Source organism: Rutilus rutilus (genome assembly GCF_951802725.1).
Source record: "Rutilus rutilus genome assembly, chromosome: 10".
Lineage (NCBI taxonomy): Eukaryota > Metazoa > Chordata > Actinopteri > Cypriniformes > Leuciscidae > Rutilus > Rutilus rutilus.
In genome coordinates, this window is record NC_140215.1 from 37,748,338 (window position 1) to 37,767,755 (window position 19,418).

At 33.2% G+C, this 19,418-nt stretch overlaps 1 protein-coding gene across 3 annotated transcripts; it reads left to right on the forward strand.

Moving 5' to 3' along the window:
- The first annotated feature begins 249 nt into the window (after positions 1-249).
- LOC311297855 (uncharacterized protein) lies at positions 250-19,291 on the forward strand. 3 transcript variants are annotated; one of them, XM_084420328.1, is made up of 7 exons: positions 250-2,855; positions 3,708-3,775; positions 4,566-4,627; positions 5,723-5,917; positions 10,458-10,510; positions 12,982-13,124; positions 17,820-19,291. In XM_084420328.1, the coding sequence occupies exons 4-7, from the start codon at positions 5,730-5,732 to the stop codon at positions 18,936-18,938; spliced, it is 1,503 nt and encodes a 500-aa protein (XP_084276454.1). In that variant the 5' UTR covers positions 250-2,855; positions 3,708-3,775; positions 4,566-4,627; positions 5,723-5,729; the 3' UTR covers positions 18,939-19,291. The 3 variants fall into 3 exon arrangements, with proteins under 3 accessions (XP_084276454.1, XP_084276455.1, XP_084276456.1); XM_084420329.1 differs by having other exon boundaries at positions 250-620; XM_084420330.1 differs by lacking the exons at positions 250-2,855; positions 3,708-3,775; positions 4,566-4,627; positions 5,723-5,917 and adding an exon at positions 7,001-7,480.
- The last annotated feature ends 127 nt before the right edge of the window (positions 19,292-19,418 follow it).

The following is a 19,418-nucleotide window of genomic DNA, read 5'->3' on the forward strand; positions in this document are numbered from 1 at the left end:
GGTGGTGGCGCTAGAGGGAATGACTTAGACACACCAAAATTGGTGTATTTAATGTTGGGACTGTCCTCTATCAGAATGTCAAACCAAAACAACTTTCCCGCATTCGGTTCTATGGGCTGCCATAGACTCCCAGTTGGAAGAAGGAAGAATAATAATAAATATAGCTGCAAGCAGCAATTATCGGGGCCAAGCGCAAGCAGATGACAGGATATGCCAACATGGCTGAAGGTGTCAGACCAACTGCAACAATGAGCAATTAAAGACATTTAGAGAGGAGTTTAGGCGAAATGGCTGAAAAATCATATAAAAAGTCATTCAGAATATGATTTAATGGATTATCACTTTCGACCAATAGGTGGAGCAGTTACAAAAATGATGTGATGTGGTCAGAGTGAAGTGACAATGACACATACAAAGTTTGTTGTCAATATTTCAAGGGATTGCAGAGATAAAGCCTGAATAGTGCTTTTGGCATCATGCCTCAACTTTGCTGCTGCGCTATACGAAAACGGTTTCGTCTATCAACACGAAATCCATAACTTTTAGTTGGCACAGTCTGGAGATGATACGATTCGATTTTGGTGAAAATCGGACAAACAGTCTAGGAGGAGTTCGAAAAAGTAGGTTTGAATGTAAATCAAGATGGCGGACAGGAAGTTTGGCCAAATAAGGAAAACTTGGTTTCTATGTTCTCGGCTTGACCCAGGGAATCTATTAAGACCAGTGGTATTTCAATAGCCAGATTTATTCAAAAGTTATTAGCCTTTTTGGAAATTTTGTTATAACTTTTGACCACTAGGTGGCGCTGTCTCGAAATATTTTGGGTACCTTTAGGGAATGGTGCTGATGGCACATTTTGAGTTTCGTAATATTACACCAATGCATTTGTTTAGTATAGCATTTTATTTCACAAAACTGTATTGAAGTCAATGGGAATTTCATGTTTTGTTCTGTTATAGCGCCACCAAGAGGCTCAGTCACACCATTTTTTTAATGTGTTTTAAGAGTGAGCCCATGCATATTTGTGTCAATTTTGGTGAAAATATCTCAATTCGCTTCGGAGTTATAGACATTTATATGAAAAAACTGCTATCAAGTATTTTCTTTTAGTGGCAACTTATGTGATTTTATTGCAAATGTATTTAGCTTTATTGCAAGGATAAGATATTTCAAAAGACCTCAAACCAGAACAACAAAAAATTCTAAACTTTGTCAAAATGCTGATTTAATGTTTTTTAAAAATTTTAAATATATAATTCATAAAAAAGCTGTTATAAGTGCAATAAGTCACATCCAGAAAAATGAATGGATCTCTATGGGGTCTTTGTTGGAAGTATATGGTAATTACATTTTGTGGCTAAAAGTATATTATCTACAAAAAAATCATGTAACCACCAGATGGCAGAATTCTGCATCTAACATAATCATCAACATCCAGAAACAAGTCATATTTAAATTTGATCATCATGTGTTTTTTCATAAAAATGTTACATTTTATATGTATGCTAGTAGTTGAGGAATTTTGCAGTAAGTAGGTAAAAAAGTACTTTATATCCCCCAAAACATAGCATTGAAATATAGATGAGAAGTAAACGGAAAAAATGATATTGAATTTGTATTATTAAAATGTATGTTTTTTTGTAGAAAAGCTCATTTTTGGGGTCATATATAGCTAATGAAAATAGGCATATTTTTTGAAGGTTTTTCTTTTTTTTTATTAATCCGTAAAAGTTGTGTGGTGGATGACGTGTTGAATTTATATTGAACTTGTGATGATGTGTTATATTATATTATTCTTATTTATTTAAATTATTTACAAAGGCAGGGTGTCTTCAGTTACTGAATGATATAGTAATTTATTAATTGTGCTAAGGTTTTTTGGGGGTGCAGCATTTTGACAAAACACTAATAGGATTGAAAGTGGCCTTGAGGCCTCAAAAATGTATATAAAAGAATTACCAATTAAATCAATATTTTCATGAAGATTGATTATTTGTTAAAAATATGAAATATTTAATTTATAATAGTCGGTATTTTATTGTGAAAGTTAGTGTTGAATTATTGAGTCATTTCAAGTGTCATGATTTAATACTGTTTGTCAGCTTGTGAGCATAAGGCATAAGTTAAGACGAGAATGATTTAAATTATGAAGAATTATATAAAGACATCAGGACTTAAGTAACTCAGATAAATGAAGTTGCTTGGACGTTATGATGTTTTTGTTGTACCAGTTCGAATCCCGTAACGACGAGTATTTTTTAGACGTTTATTTATTAAATGTAGTGGTGCTGTTAAAAGTTATGAAAGCACGTATTTCTTTACTTTTTAACCATATTAGCATTACATTTTGAGAACGTGTAATTGTAACGTTTAGATGTACGTTGCTATATTGACGAATCTGTGGTTGATATTTTCACAGCTGGGGTATATGGGTCTTTATAAAGCACAATAATCCACCATTATAGATAGGCTACCAGTTATATCATAAGACCGTTTTCAGCTTTTATTTGTAGAGAGCATTTGAGTTAGTTTATCCATGTCTGTCATATAAGAGTGAGGAGTCGTTTTAATGTGTTCCAGGTTTTATGCCTTGTATTAAGATAGGTATAGCCTTGTCTATATTTTCTACGTGTCTCGTAGTCTGATGTTTAGTTTGCTGTGTGTGAGTTGTTGGTTTTGGAATTGCATGTACTGTTAACGGAATGAAAAATAAATGTTTTGATTTAGCCTAGATTTCCAGAAATTTTGGCATATAGTTTGAAGGTGCGTCGTTATTTTATCCACTAGGGGACGTGTGACATGTTCGAGCAGCGTCGTGGTTGTTGGATGCCATTTGGTAAAGCGTGACGTCTCTGGTAAGAAAGTTTTTTTGTTGTTGTCTGATTGATGTGAATAAATTGTATTTTTCGTTGGTTATTTATAAGATTTGTTGTGCAGTGTAAATATTTTCTTGTTAGGTGATGTTTGGAAAAAGTATGTTTTGTGGTGTATGGCAGTATGCATTTTGTTTCAGTAGTAAATCCATGAAGCTTAAAGAAGTTTAGTAAAAGTGATGGGAATTAGTTGATTAAAGTATGACGTTATTGCTTAATGTTTTATTTGGCGAACATTGCCATGTGAAAGATCGATTTCCTTTCTCAAAACGAACGCGGCTATGACATATGGAAATGCATATTTGGAATGTGTTCGGTGTAAATGCTGTAGGCTATTTCTTATGTTTTTTTACATGTTTAAATATTAGGTTATTGAATTGAGTAATAGCCTATGTGCGCTTTGAGATGCTGGGGTTGTGTGTTATGTACACGGACCGATGTGTAGTAATGTTTTTGCACTGGCAGCGCCGGCGACATTATCTTCATTGTTTGTTTGCACAGATATCTTGTAGTTGTAGTGTCATATAAGTGAGGTCTTGATTTAATGCGGGGCATTTTTTTATGTAGTTGAAGGAATAGTTTTTGATTGGTTATATTAATAAATAGTTTGTTATTATTTTTTTTTTTATGTTTAATATATTTGTCGTGTGTCTTATGTACGACTCTTGCTGACAGTGTAACGTTAGAGAAGTTTTTTGAAGTGCAGGAGGTATGAAAAATGAATCCAGTTAGTTGGGTTTTTTGATAGTATTGTTTTGTACTAGTTATAAGGAAATGTTCTTGTTATTATGTTTATTTTATTTGTAAAGTTATGGTGATTTATTTTACCACTAGGGGACGGGGGACGTGTGACGTGTTCGAAGGCAGCATCGTGGTCGGACGCCATTTTGTACAAAGCGACGGTAAGAGACAGTTCTTGTTGTGTAAAGAGTCTGAATAATTTATATTGGTTATTCATAAATTATCTAATGTGTGAAACGTTTGCATGTTAGATGTTAGTATGGGTATTTGTCGTTTGGTTTGGTGGAGTGTAATGGTTACGAAGTGTTAGTTACGTTGTTTTCGAAGATGTATGCAGCATCTAATAAAGCTGTTTTTTAAAATGATAGAAAATATTTTTATGAGTTGTTTTGTACTTAAACTGTCGTGTTGGGATTTTGTTTAGTTGATAGAGTAGCCTAATTTAGTATCTGAGATGTTCAAAAATTAGTTTATGCTTTAGTGTAAAGTTTAGTTATGATGGAATGTGTTTGTCGAAAAGTAATTCGCCAATTCCACGTCACTTTTGATTAACGTTATTTTAGCTTTTTTATAGTATGGGGTTATGGTCGTGTGTTTATAGATACTGGGTTTATGTATTTGTTGTAATGATGTACGTGGGTACGATGTCCAACGTTAGATGGCAAATGTGTGTTTTGTACGGGCGGCGCCTGCGCCTTCCTTGTTTCTTTGTTTTGTAGTGTAGAGAGGATTTCAATTCGTATAACGTTAGGCTACATATGTGCCGTATTGTTTTAATATGTAACGTAAGAGAAATTAGTTTTAATAATGGCTGGAGTTTTAAAATTTAAACTAGTTATTTGGGCTTTGATATGATCTGGTTTGGTTTCTAATAGTTAGGCTATAAGGAAATGTTTATTTTGTCATGTTAAATTTATTTGTAAGGAGTCATGTTTAATTATTTTACCATAGGGTACGTGTGGGCGTCTTTGAAGGGAGCATCGTGGTTGGACGCCATTTTGCACAAAGTGACGGTAAGAAATAGTTTTTGTGTGTGTTGTCTGAATCAGAATAATCTACAGGCCTATTGGTTAATGAATTCTCTGATGTTGGGTGAAATATTTGTATGTTATTCAATATTTGTATGGGAATGTGTCGTTAGTTTGGTGTTGTTTAATGGTAATAATGTTGAAGTTAATGTAGGTCTGGGCGATATGGCAAAAAAAAAAATCACGATAATTTATTTATATTAGTTGATATCGATAATTATCACGTTAAATGTAAAATCTTTATTTTTTTCAAGTTTAAAGGCAGATTGTTGTTCTTAGGAGAAAGTTGTAGAAACCATCAGAGTGGTTGTTGTGCTTTTAAAGTACTCTTTATTGGCAGAACATATCATGAAACATTTGTTAAACAGGTGAACATTTCACAAACCTGAGGTAGAATATTCAAACATTTGTCATTTTTACTTAATAAAATTTATATTTTTATTGGACAATAAAATTAACATTACTATATAGGCTAACGAACAACACGTGTATGCATCATATTAGATTTATATTTCCCATTAAAAAATTACCACTTTATTGATGTTAACTTAGTTCTCCATATAACATCATCAAAAAACCATAAGGACTATACATAACCTACTTATTTTATGTGAAAAACACATGCATCAACCATAAGACAATAAAAAAGTCATTCATAACAAATTTGCTTTTCCAACTTCATCCAAATAACAAATTGATTACCTAAATACCAATACTAAGTACAAACATGACAACAATAAAAAATTTGTTACTACATAACTATGTTAACATATAGCGATAAGAACAACTATTATATATATCCTACATCAAATCCTAATTGCATATAAATCCAAAATATCCATTTAATGTGTAAAGCACTTACAATATTTTTTTACAAAGTATACTTCCTCATCTACAACCAATTACACATTCAATCAATAATAAAACTCTTTAAAATTTGTACAATTTAAAATGTAAGTTTGGATATTCCACTAATATACATTTCTTGAAATAAAACAACTCCACAATGTACAATTTGCTTAAGTGTGGAAATATATTTGTTGTGGTTTATTAATGTACTTTTGTCTTTTGATTATTTAGAACAGTAATGAGCAATATGGCAAAGAGAGGGAAAGTTGAAGTTGAGGGATTTCTCCACGATGTTTCGGAGATGATCCAGAGTGGAGATCGCTACAAATATTTTACAGCTGTGTTGCAGGAGGCACAAAGAAACTGTAGAGTGGTCATATTTGACCATATGAAACACAATACATTTCGCAGTGCTGAAATAGACAGGTATGTATTACAGATTTATAATGGGTAATGTTTAATAGACGTGGGGGATGACTTTAAAATGTAATGGGGTCATTTATTGTTAATGTTGATATGTTATATCTTGGTAAGTGATATATTATTTTTATCCTAATGTTGGTGTGAATCAATTGGACATATGTGGCAACTGTTAACTTGCAGGTTAAATGCTGTTAGTAATCAGTAATTGGATTGTTATTAGGCAGGGTTTTTCCTGGCTCAAATTGAGGCGGAGGTGGTAAAATTGTAATAATATGATTAAATTTGTATTTTTTTTGTAGATCAGCATATAGCCTAATGTGTTTCCTATGTTATTTTTGTGGGTGGAGCTTGGTACCTCTAGGGGGGTCCGGGGGCATGCTCCTTCGGAAGAAAGTTTTGTACATTTAAAGATAAATTCATTAATCTGGTGCAGTTTAAGTCCATTGAATCCACTGTTAAAAATAAATAATCTATGTGCAAACTGCTCATATTGTTTGATTTGGATATCTGCATCTGATTATCACAGTACAATTACTCAAATTCTTAGTGTTAAGCATGATAATATGGTAACATATCACACTGAAGTAGGCTGATTTAAAATGAACATTTATTTAAAAATAAAAGTTCTTCTTTTGCCTAAACAGAAGCTGTAGTCCCTTCAAACTTAAATTGTCAGTGTTTCATTACATCACTGTTTGAAAACACAATTTTTTGTACTTTTTATAAAGGGCCTTTTTTTTCCTAATTTTATTAAATGTGCTCCATCTTTTATTTCAAATTCAATAATTTGATCAATATATTAAATTAAATAATAAGACACTAGGTTGTTACCAATCAAATTAAATAATTTACATAGAAAAATTATGACTGTATTAAATTAGATTATTTTAAATATTTTTGAATATACAAATAAGGAATGTTGAAAAGAATGATACTTTATGAAACTAAACCGCCAATAGGAGGTGGCAGGCGACCATGTTAATGAGCAAGTCATTCTTTGAAACAATTCGTTCAAATGGCTGATTTATTCAGAATGAGGCAGTTTATGAATGGGTTATTGAATGTTTGACTCAACCGATTCGTTCAAAGTGCTGAATTAATCAGTAATGCAACAAGTGTTGTTGTGAGATTTGCTATGGTTCTGCTGTGATCTTTGTTTGGAACTATTTTCGCTGTTGAAATGGAACAAAAAGAGATTGTGTCTAAAATATAAGTGATTTCATTTTAATTAGGCCTATTTGTTTAATGAACTGTTATGAAATCAGTCTCGGTTCCCTGACATGCGTTAGGTTACTTGAGCCCTGATATGGTTTCCTTGATGGGTTTTCCCTGGAGAGAATTACGTTGTTGAAAACGAAAGTAAAAGAGTCACACACGTTCATTGCGTTTTATCGTGATGAGAGTTCCGTGTCTTTATTAAACTCAACACATGATTATAATGATTTATTTGTCATCCACTCTCGATTAATTGGAATGGAATGTTTGTATTAGGCTACTTGGCCCGCCTGACCCACGGATTATCTGTGATCTGCGCAGTACTATACAGTTTGAGGATGGACACAAGCGGTAACAGCAACAGAACCGTTACGGTGGTATCTGACTATGTGACTGTTTGTCTGAGTTTTGTCGAGAGCCGGAGGCGGCAAGAAATTTGACGGAGGCGGCTGTGTCATAATTTTCTATGCAGGAAAAACCCTGTTACTAGGGTTGTAACGATATGGTCATGTCTTGATTTGATACACATCTTGATACTGAAGTGATGATTAGGGTGTTGCGACAACTGCAAAATTGTAAAACTGCGTTACCAAGAAGCCAACTGCAGAGGAATGCAAGCAAGTGTAGCAACCGTGATATTCGCATGTTTTTTTTTCATAAGGCTATAGCCTACCTTTCTTGTTTTGAACTTTGTGCATGTGTATTGAATGTTAAAGAAGTTAGTAATGACATGATTTTTTATTATGGTGTTTTGTACAGAGGCTTCATTGATTTGCACTTAACAGACAGTGAATGTGACCGATTGAGTGAGTGTGTGCAATTATTTGAGTCTGTCTTTGAAGTTAAGTTACATGCGTGAAAAGCTTTATGTGTCAAAGGAAAGTGAAATATTTGTAGTGTCATCCTCTTAATGTTTAAGGGGATTTACCAAGAATGCAATCAGTGTTGATCAGCATTCCACAGCACGAGGAAGCCGTGGGAATCAAAAAGCAGCGCGTAATGCATTGAATTAGGGATGTCAATTTGAACAAATTCCCATGATTGATCGTCATTAAATTAAAGATTGATTAATTGTTAGCCGTAACACTGCTTTGAGTCTGCTGTAGTCGCATATGGCCAACAGCATGACAGGGTGTGCAATTTAAATAATGTGTCACCAACGCCTCAAATGTTTGCTTGGAATATGTGACACTTGTGGACGTGCTCTTCCTGGAATAATGCGCTGTAAATGCCAACTAACCCAATAAAATCACAATGATCTAATAAAACAGTGTCTCATGTTATGTAATATGACAGTTGTAATCCTAGTTATTATTAATCGTGATTGCTGTTTGAGCTGCGCGCTGAATTAATACCGTTAAACTGGAGCACTTTGCTAGTGTGTTATTTAACTCAAAGAAACGCATCCTAAATGAGATTAATGAGATAAACATATTATAAATGATACCTGCACAAAATGATGCGAATGCACAAGTGAATTTGAACTAAGTTACGTGCCATTCAGAATGACTCGTGTTGTGGATGCATTTCTGGAGCAATGCGACTATGGCAACTAAACCCGAATAATTCTCAATATTTTATAAAAATATTGTTCGCTTTATAATGTTATGTAATATGACAGTCCAATAGTCATTATTAGTCGTGCATTGCCGTTTGAGCTGCGTGCGCTGAAACTGAAGTGGATCACCATAAGTTTTACTACATTAATTCTTAACCAAATGTATCCTATATGAGAGAAATCGGATATAGATAGGCATACATAAAATATCATTACAATTATATTTGCACAAAACAAAAGGCAAAATGTAAATTTATAGTCATGATGAAGGTGTAAAATGGTCCCAAATATAAGTCCGGCGCGCTCGCTATTCATTTTTAGCGGTTGAGCAGCACGTATGCACATGAACCTGCTTAACCGATGATCAAAGTTTTATCAATTAAATGTAGTATCGACAATTAATTGATTGTCGATTAATTGTTAACATCCCTACACTGAAGCAATGCTATTTAAGCGTTAGTTTCAGTGTTACCCATGCGACGCATTGTTGGCCAGTTCAGTCTTGAAAAATGGTGTTTAACAAGTTGTTTCATTACTATCTTTTAAAGAATCAGCATTTTTGAATGTGTTTGTTGAATGAATGGTTTAATGATTCTCTCAAAGACAGTCCATTTCTGTAACAATGTATTGCGTGCTGATTGACATCTTTTCAGTGCATGTTTAGTTTTGGTTTGATTGGTTACTGAAAATGTTTTCTACTCGGTTTTGTGCATGTTGACCACATGGTAAAACCTATTCATATAGCAACAAATAAATAGAAATATATCTCAATAAATTAATGGTGATAATATTGCATAATGTGCTATTGAGTCACTCAAAATTACTGCAAGGGAAATTCATTCACTGCGACAGACCTAGTGATGATACATTATTATTGTAATACTCCAAGACATATAATAAAAAATTAACAAACAATGACCTGTTGTTTAAAATGCTAAATTTGATATTACATTATGTGTGTAAATGAATAGTGTTTTGGACTTGGTGCTGAAATGCAAAGTACAGGACAATAGTTTAATTAGAATAATAATATTAGTTTTTTAGACGAATATGCTTTCGCTTTGTTATTGACTGGATATATTTAAAGTGTAGGCCACTTTTTCCTGGTAATATCAGTCTTTTGGCATTATCAGAACACACAAATGTTCCTTATTTTATTATAATACATTATATTTACCATTATATTTAGTAGTTTATTGTAGTATTTACATTAAAATTAGTCATTTTCCTTACAGTAATTTTTATTTTGGGTGAATCATCAACGATACATATAATCACTATTTATGATACATATTGATGCATTTTTTTTTATTGCAATATATTGTAAGTATTTTAAATTTCAAAAAGGCAAATGGAAAAGACTTTTATATGTAATGTATGTTAGAAATTATTGCCTAAATGAAAGTTTAATGGTTGGTGTATTTAAGGGGACTGGAACATAAGATTGGAGTTTATTAAAGAAAAAAAATTTTGTTAACCATGTATAACCTATGCGATATAGGTCTTAATGTGATGCATGTTTTATATCAATGGTAAAAGTTTAGTATTTTCTTTATTTGGTCTATTTTTGTGTATAGTCATTTTTGTGATAGACTTGTATCTGAGTTGTGTATGGCAATTTTTATTGGCGTAAACAATATTTTATACAAGAAAATGTATAGGCCTAGATGTAGTGTAGAAATGTAATGTTTTGTAGGTGAACCATTTGTTAGGTTTATATGGTAAAATTTAGTGTAAAAATGTCCTGTAATGTTGTTGTTTTTTCTTCAGAACTCCAGTTAAGCTGTGTGATGTTGCATTTTCTCCTTCACGGCAAAAAAAAGGTGAGTGTGTGTAGGAGTTCAGGGCTGCAGATTGGAGTGCAATGTTACCAAGCAATGAATGGGAAAGAAAATGAAAGCGTTATGAAACTGTTAGTCGTTTGTTGTTCATGGACTGTTTATTATTTTGGTTCATTATTAGATAGGGCAGCACCATGAGCTACTTGTCAGATGCGGAGTGATCTTGATTATGTGACATTACTACGTATGCCAGGTAATTCAGTGAAGAATTCTATGGAATTTACCAGAGAATTAATAATAGTGCTGTATTATCTAGTGAGAAATGTTAATTTTTGATCCAGAGCTGTGTTATAAACTATAGATATCAGATTGAACGGTGTTGGCTTTGAAAACAAGGGAAAACATGTTGTTGTAAATGGACAAGTTATAGAAAGATTCAAGTACACAAATGTCCAACACTGATAATGGATTTAATGCAGTAACATTAACCGTAAGTACAATTTTTTTTTTCTAAAAGTTCAAAATAATTACTTAAAAAGGATTAAATTTATCACAATTACGTAAGTATGTGGAAATTTGCAGCGGGGCGTGGGCTTTGATAACCTCTGTTTTTTGACCATACATGTGTTTGCATCCCTGCTGGTGCTATGGCATTTCTGCACTGTGTCGGAGATGTTAGCGCGTCTCTAATTAGATCAGTCACAAACATGATCCTTGCACGATCAATCTATAGTGTCTTAAGTCACTGTCATCCACTGTCTGCAACACATTTCTTCTCCCTCTTCGTCTTTCTGCTATTTTCTCCTCTGCTAAAGAAACTCTTAAGCCTCTTAAAAGTCCATGTCCATGGTCTTAATAATTTTGACCTTAAGACCTCTTCTAAGGGTTAAGATGCTTTCTGAATAACTTTTTTTTTTTTCTATTTTTTTTTTACAAGGGGTTTTTCTTTAATTTTAAGAGTAAACGGCCACATTTCTAAGAATTTTCTTAGAATTTTGTAACTAGGAAACTAGGAACTCTTTACATTAAGATTGTTTATGAATACGAGCCGTGAAGTTTGTATAGTTTACAGCAGTGGTTCCGAATTGTAGTCCTCGTGACCCACTGCTCTGCACATTTTGTATGTCTCACTTATTTAACACACCTGAACCAGATCATCTGCTTGTTAGGAGAGACTCCATGAACTGAACTGAGTGTGTCAGATAAGAGAGACCTACAAAATGTGCAGAGCAGTGGGTCACTAGGACTGGAATTGGGAACCACTGGTTTACAGTATATGTAAGTAAGATGTATTAAAAGAAGTTGTCTGCTTGTGATGAAAAACACCTATCATTATAGAGATTGTATATTGTTGACGAAGATGTGGGTGAATATTAATTTTGAATATTAAAACTTGATGTTTAGTTATGTAGGTACAGGTCATTTCATATAAAAAAAAAGGTTTTAAAATGATTGTCAATGAATGTATTTGTTATTATGAGACTATTGATGATTATTTAATATAGCTGATTAATTTGATTATGCAGGTGTATTGTTAATCAAAAATGGGGATAAGTAATTAAAAAATCATGTTATGTAGTAGGGCTGTACAATAAGTTGTAAAATCTCATTTGCAATTTTTAATTAAAGACTAACTAGACTAAAAATATAAATTTATTGTTTAGATTTTGTATTCCTGTTGTACTGAATTGTCTTCAAAACGGAGTTTTGTATTGGATTGTTAGTTTTGTGTATTGTCACATCAATAGTTAATATATAATTTGGATGTGAAAGTACGAAACATAGAGAAGCTGAAGGTGTGTATTAAATTTAAGTTCCAATTGTTTTGCTTATGATTAAACGTAGCAGATAAATGCTGTTTGATTTAATGGTTGTATAAACCAATGACATGGTAATGACACAGTAGAGTCCATTGAGTTTAGGGCTTGACAAGGGAATATTTATTAAATTAGTTGTGAGTGATTGGTAGTGATTATTGCTATGAAAGTCTTCTGTATCAAATTATTGCATTGTTCCTTAATTATGTGAATGGTTTCCATTTACCAAGTACTACAAGTAAATTAATGTAGCCTCTAAAAATATAGTATAGTAAAAGTGTGGTAGAGGAACGAATGTATACAATAATGTATGAATATTTTATAAAAGTTTAAAGGCACAACATTTTTTAAAGAAATGTATATAAATAAATAATTTTATGAATTGATATAATATATTTTTAAATAATTACAACATAGTAATCATTTTAAAAGTTTGTTTGTATTGTTCAGAGAATGGAGATTGTTTTAATTTTCATGCACAATGTGTTTTATACATTAAATATATTTAATGTTATTTTTAATTAATATTAGATAGAATTGGTAATTGTATGTGATTTTATGTATTTGTTTTATTGTATCAGTCAATAATAATTTTATTGTGAAAAATTGAAATGTTAAATACAAAGTGAAATTAGGTGTAATGTGAAATATTTGTTCATGTAGAAATGTAATATATTGTTTGTTGCTTATTATTAGGAGAGATGGACATTATGGTGAATTCATCTTCCTCGATAAGGTGTGTTCGACAGTTGGAGTTTGTCTTCGATGAGACGCTGCATGAAGTTGTCGAAGATGTGAAAGTTGATTCCATTTTGAAGGATCCACGGGAATATCAAAGGGTAAGATATTTATGTTTGGATAACATAAATAGTGTTAAATGCACTGGCAAAAGTTATGTTTTGTGTTATTAGCGTGTTATTAGGTACCTGGCCAAATTTGAATGATAAAAAAAGCCGGCAAGTACATAAAATAAGCTATTAAAATCTTGAAAAAATGAGCAGTAGTCTCTGCTCTCAAACGCTGGGGGCGTGTCCGCTGGCTGCGCTGAACCACGCCCACTCGCGGGAAAGCTCACTGCTGTTGCCACACTCAACTGTCACCGCTACAGCTGGAATGGATGCTCCTAGCATCTTAATTTGTTTTACAAAGCCATACATATTTGAGCCTGGACTAACTACTATAATTATGACATAAGCACACCAGGCAACTTACACTCATTGGTGGGCTCGCAGTGCTCACGATGACATCAGTTGTTGGCGTGATGGGACGATGAAGGACGAGGCGGGAGATAGTCGGTTTGACCCCTTCACCAGTAACAGCGGATTATCAGTGAATCACAGTTGTGTTTGACGAAAGTTTATAAAACTATCCCGTGTAAAATTATCACTACAGAGGTGGGTTTTGGTGGTGATACTCAGCTCTCCATCAAGGTGGCTCTGCACAAAATTATTCTACCTCTTGTTGATATGATAGTTTTTCGGAAATTTAAATATCAATTTGTTTTATACGTGATTGCATCCAGGCAATACGCATTTTCGTGATGAAGGTATAGCTAGCTAGCAAACTGTAGGATGTAGTAACTAATAGTACTGACGGAAACTCGCGATTGAGTTGCAAACTGATGTGAATGGGCTTCAGTGCGTCATCAAGTAGGGGCGTGTCCAGGAGCTCAGGGGCTTCAGTGTGTCATCGAGCCCCCGTTTTAGCCCCGCCCAAAAAATCCAGATCACATCAATGGTGAAAAACTGTTTAACGATCTAACTCCACAATTCAGTACTTCACAGTTCACAGTCTTTGTAATATGATTTAGCAATACATTTCTAACATTTATAATGTGTTTAGAATTTTTTTTTTTTTTAATTGCATTTACAGGGACTTTAAAAAGTAACTGACTTAATGAACATGCAAAATCCTTGACAAAAGACAACTGCTCTGGGGACTGTAAATTTGTTGTACGTTATTGCGTTGTTATATCATTGATATCACGAATTTTTTTTTTTTTTTTTTACGTAACATGCGTGTTATTGCTGATAGTATGATATGGTACATACTTAGTGAATAGCATTGTTTGCTACATTTGTAAGAAATGTCATGGTGTGTATAAAATATTACAACAGACGGCAAAGGTTAATGTATTAATACCACTTAAACAATTTTTTCATAGTGCGTTTGATTATTGTTTAGGTTGACAAACAGAACTGCATTTTATCGAGGTATTTATGTATTATAGGGATTTTTTTACTCCAAATTGAAAATTTGCCCATAATGTACTCTGTTCTGTCAGCCTATATGAATATGACTATCTTGTTTTAGATGAATACAATGAGTTATTTTAAAAAATGTCCTGACTCTTCCAAACTTGAAAATGGTAGTGAATAACTTGTTTCTGTTGTGAAGTCAATAAGTGCATCTAACCAGCATAAAAGTGCTGCATATAAACCTATGAATAGTGATTAGTTTTTTTGTTTAATATCCATATTTAAAACTATAAAGTAAAATAACTAGGTTTTGTCCACAGAAACAGATGGACTCCACTTTAGTCTTAGTGCAATTTATGCGTGTAATGTATTGCTGATAGTATGCTACGCTATGATGCATTATGGTACTCTTGACATTGTGGTGTGCAATATTCAGGGTTTCCGCGGAGTCATAAAAAGTCATAAAATGTCTTAAATTTAATAATTAGAATTTTAGGCCATAAAAAGTCATAAAAATGTCCGGATTTTCCATACAAGGTAGGCTAATAAATTTAATTTAGCCACATCTTAAATTGATATGCTCGTTCATTCGTTGGTTCTACCATTGCCTTTTCCCCCTGAAAATGCGCTGGCGGCATAATGTTAAATGCGCCAAAAGCGGAACGCTCATTTGAACCGCACGCCACACAGGCTATTTATCCGCTCGGCTCCAAGTCCAAACGGCAGCGCAGCGCGAGCTCAGTAGAACTGTTGCGTTTACTGTGACCGGTGTTGGTCGCAAGGTCCAGTGAGAAGTGCCTGAATTCACCGAAGAATACACTGTCTCAGTGATTTAAACCAGTTTAAAGGCAGATTAAACAGCGCTGACCAACAGGAGAAACTCTGCTCAACGATACAGTCAGAAGGCTTTTCCGTCTACAATCTCCCATCATTTACCATGGATTTACTGTAACATTAGCCTAGTAATATTAACTGCACCATGTGGGATATACATATTGAATTTTATTATATTATTAGTGCTGATAATGTATTAAAGGACTGATGGAATAATTACAGTATTTAATAATGTATTTAGGTTACTGTTTTTCATACATTTCTTGAAGATACGTGCCATCAAAGTTAGGCAACACAAACCTGTTTCAAGACTTGACCCCTATTAGCACATGCTGGAACTAAGTAATAATTTTCCCAATAAAGATATTTATTTTGTTAAGGACAAATGACAAATATTTGAATGTTCTACCTTAGATTTGTGAAATGTTTACCTGTTTTAGCAAGTGTTTGTCATTATATTTTCTGACAATAAAGAGTAAAGTTCACGCTCTGGTTTCTAAAACATTTTTACTTACAACAGTCTGCCTTTAAAGTCTGGTGTGTTTAATAGTTGGCTCAAGCCTGTTGCAAATAATCAGTATCATGAATATTGTTGTCTATTAATATATTCAAAGCTGTCTTTAGGCATTTAAATAATACATCTTGTTACTTTCAATGAAAGTCAATTAAAAAAAAAAACTTTTGAAAGGAATTTGAATGAATTTTTCGTAATTCGTGTAGGTCATAAATTTCAATCATAATGGTCTTAAAAAGTCTTAAATTTGACTGACCAAACCGTGTAGAAACCCTGAATATTACGATTTTTGATTGTGGATAATTAAAATGTCTGTATGATTTACAGTGTTTCCCACAGATTATAAATCAATTTGTTGTGGTGGGGGGGTGTTAATAATATCTGTTAATAATCTGTTAAACAGAACTTTATTATATTAAATATTAATCAAAAATGATTCACACTTTCACAAAATTCAAATATTTAGTGTAAGAGTAAAAAATGACCTAACATTATTTATAGTAAGTTTATTTTATTCACATGTTATTTAGACTTTTGATCGCGATAACCCAACTGCATTTACCGCAAACAGTCTAAACTAAAAGATTGTTTTGGTTGAATTGGTTCAAAGGAGTCGTTAGTTGACGAATCGGATGTGTTATAAGTGGACTTGTATGCGTTGTGTGATTATTCCGGTAGTTAGGACATTGCACAAAATATGTCAACACAGGAAACATTTCATCATAGTTTTGTCTTTTTTATGGAAAGTGTTTTTCATGTCAGCTGAATGGGCGGAATGCTTTTCAGAGAAGATAAGGCAACGTAATTTTTTTTTTTTAGCACAACTCCCAGCAGTAGCCTAATTCAGGGAAAAAAATATCCGAATGCTGCACGTGAAACTTTGGTTTTCCGATCTTTTAACATAGTGTCAATTTTCAATTGATTTTGATTAATATGTGCAAGGGAGCAAGAGAGAGCAAGACAATTTGAAGATGGTGAGGGCGCGTGCGTGCGACTGGGCCTCTCTCTATTGTTCATTTGGTAATATGCGCCCTATTCCAAGTGCAGCAGTGATCTAACTTGCTTTACTCACTGATCAATTAAGGCTTTGGCGCTTATTAAAAATCGCTTGTGAGAGAGACGGCGAGAGAGCAAGGAAAGGAAATGCAGCTGAATGAATACGCTGCGTGTTTTAAATAGTATAAAAAAAATAAAAAAAAAATTATAACGAAACGCAATTTGTGGTGGTTGGTGTTGATTCTGTGGTTCATCGTCACAAATTAGTCTATGTGTGGGAAACAGTGATGTACTTTTGAATAAATATCGTATCATGTTACAGTGCGTTATCAGTTCAGTGCTGTTGTCTCTTAACATACTACTATATTTTTGAAAAAATAATCAATATGGTATTTTGACTAATTAAAGTAAAATAATTTATTGATTTATGGACAAAATAATTGTTAAATTTAAACTATTTTAAATGGATATATGTAGTAAATGTATTTTCTTTTTGTAGTTCTTGTTTTGTTTGAAAAGGTTATATTGTGGAAAAACTAAAAATATTACATTTGTTTATAAGTTGATACAGGTTTTTAAATATTATTGTATAGAGGGACAAGATTTTAATTAAAGTTTGTAACTGATTAAAACATACTTTAAGTCTATTTTTATTCCCCAGAAAATGAGTAGGTAGTACTTAAAATCTGGCAATAGATATAGAACTGATATGTATTAAGAAATATATAGTTCTTACTTTTCTGACAGTTAATTGTGATATGTAAACACAAAAAAAATCAAAAATGACATTGTTTACAAATAGCTAGTAATTAAGTAAATATAATTATATATATCATAAAGTAGGTTGTCTATGTCCTATACAAATTAATGACTAGTTTTTTACAAAATGAGTTATGGTATTTTGCTTTTGCTTGTTAGTAAAAATGTATTTTATGTTTGAGTGTGTTGTCATATGGAATTAAGTATTTTGTTGTTTGTTTTGGAATATTTAGGTTAATGTCTCGGTGAAGATTATTGAACTAACTGAAGACCAAATGTGTGTGACAAGATCACATCAAAAGATGAAAAAAAGAACCTATGATGTGGCAGATGAAACGCATGGGATCGGTTTGTGTGTGTGGGGCGGTGACATTTTGCAAACTGGAAACTGCTACAATTTGACAAATGTGTCTGTCAGACAGTTTGGTGGAGAAACCTCCATTTCGACCACAGCACAGTCAAAAATCAGTCTGCTACATGTTGATATGGAAGTACATGACATCGTAAGTAATCTGAAGGTCTATGAAGGACAACTCGTCACCGCAGAAGTGAAAGTTGAGTACATGTGTCCTAAGCGACATGTTTTGGCAAATATCAATCATGACACTGCTATAACAAGATGTCAACAGTGTGCTGCATTCTGCAAAACTGCAGCTGTTGTTGGAGTTTTGCGTGCCAAAGTGACCATTGAAGATTTAACTGGCAAAATGACTGAGTTTCTTATTGATGACTATGTGCTGCGCCAGCTTTTAAATGTTGGATCTGAAAGGTTCTTCGACACGGATGTTCTTGTTTCCAAGCTGCTTATGGAGGACAGTATCCAGTTAAAAGGCAGAGGAAACCACATCACTGCTGCAGCGTTTTTGCGTCCATGTAACACGTCTACTAACGAGATGGATCAAGCAACAGAGTCAGGTCCGACTGCAAGTTGCAGCAGTGCAGCCTTGCCTCCATGTTCTCAGTCTACTAATGTGATGGATGAAGCAACTGATTCAAGCCCGACTGCCAGTTGCAGCATCGCAGGTTTGCCTCCATGTTCTCAGTCTACTAATGTGATGGATCAATCAACAGATTCATGCCTGACTGGACGTCGTAGCACCCCTCAGGAGTGTGTAGAGGATCTCATGCTTGAGGAGTTTTTCAAAAGTGAAACTGTTGAACAATTGGCTAATGTGAATGAAAAGGTCACCGAGAAGTTTGAAGCGGATGGAAAGGGTAATAAGAGTGATTGTAAGAGAACAGAAGAATCTGTTGAAGAAACCGTGGAAAAAGTGGTGGAAGCATCAACCCGTCGAAAGAACGCCAAATGTGACCGAAGTTTGAAATTTCCAGGGAAGATTGGGAAGAAGTGATAAATTGTGTAAAAATGACAATTACAATATTAACCACATAATTTTCCTTTTTTATACGTTATTTGTTGTTTAAAGTTTGTAATGGTAGTAAATATTTAAGAAAATTGAGATTTAGGAAAATGTTATTTAGTGACAGTGTTGTACAAAAATAAAGTTAAAGTTTGTTAAAGATGGGTAGTAGTTTAGGGTTAAAAATAGTCTAAAAGTTTAATATGTAGGAACTTGTGGAAGTTTTATATAATGTGATGTTAACTTAAGTTTTTATAATTAATCGTATTAGATAAAAATTATTGCAGTTAATTGTGAACTTTTTGTTGTTTTTGTTTTACTGTTTAAATGGTTGTTAATTTATAATTGGTACATTTAAGGATCGTCAATAGTTTGATTTGATATTTAAATATATTATTTACATATAAATATGTATAATTTTTTGTTTGGTTTCTGTGTATTTTAAATTTGCAAAGTATTGATCGTTATTTT

Coding starts and splice junctions, on each gene's coding strand:
- LOC311297855 (XM_084420328.1), top strand. CDS start 5,730: ATGAGCAATATGGCAAAGAGAGGGAAAGTTGAAGTTGAGGGATTTCTC. Junction 5,918..10,457: donor CGCAGTGCTGAAATAGACAG/GTATGTATTACA, acceptor TTTTTTCTTCAG/AACTCCAGTTAAGCTGTGTG. Junction 10,511..12,981: donor TCCTTCACGGCAAAAAAAAG/GTGAGTGTGTGT, acceptor GCTTATTATTAG/GAGAGATGGACATTATGGTG.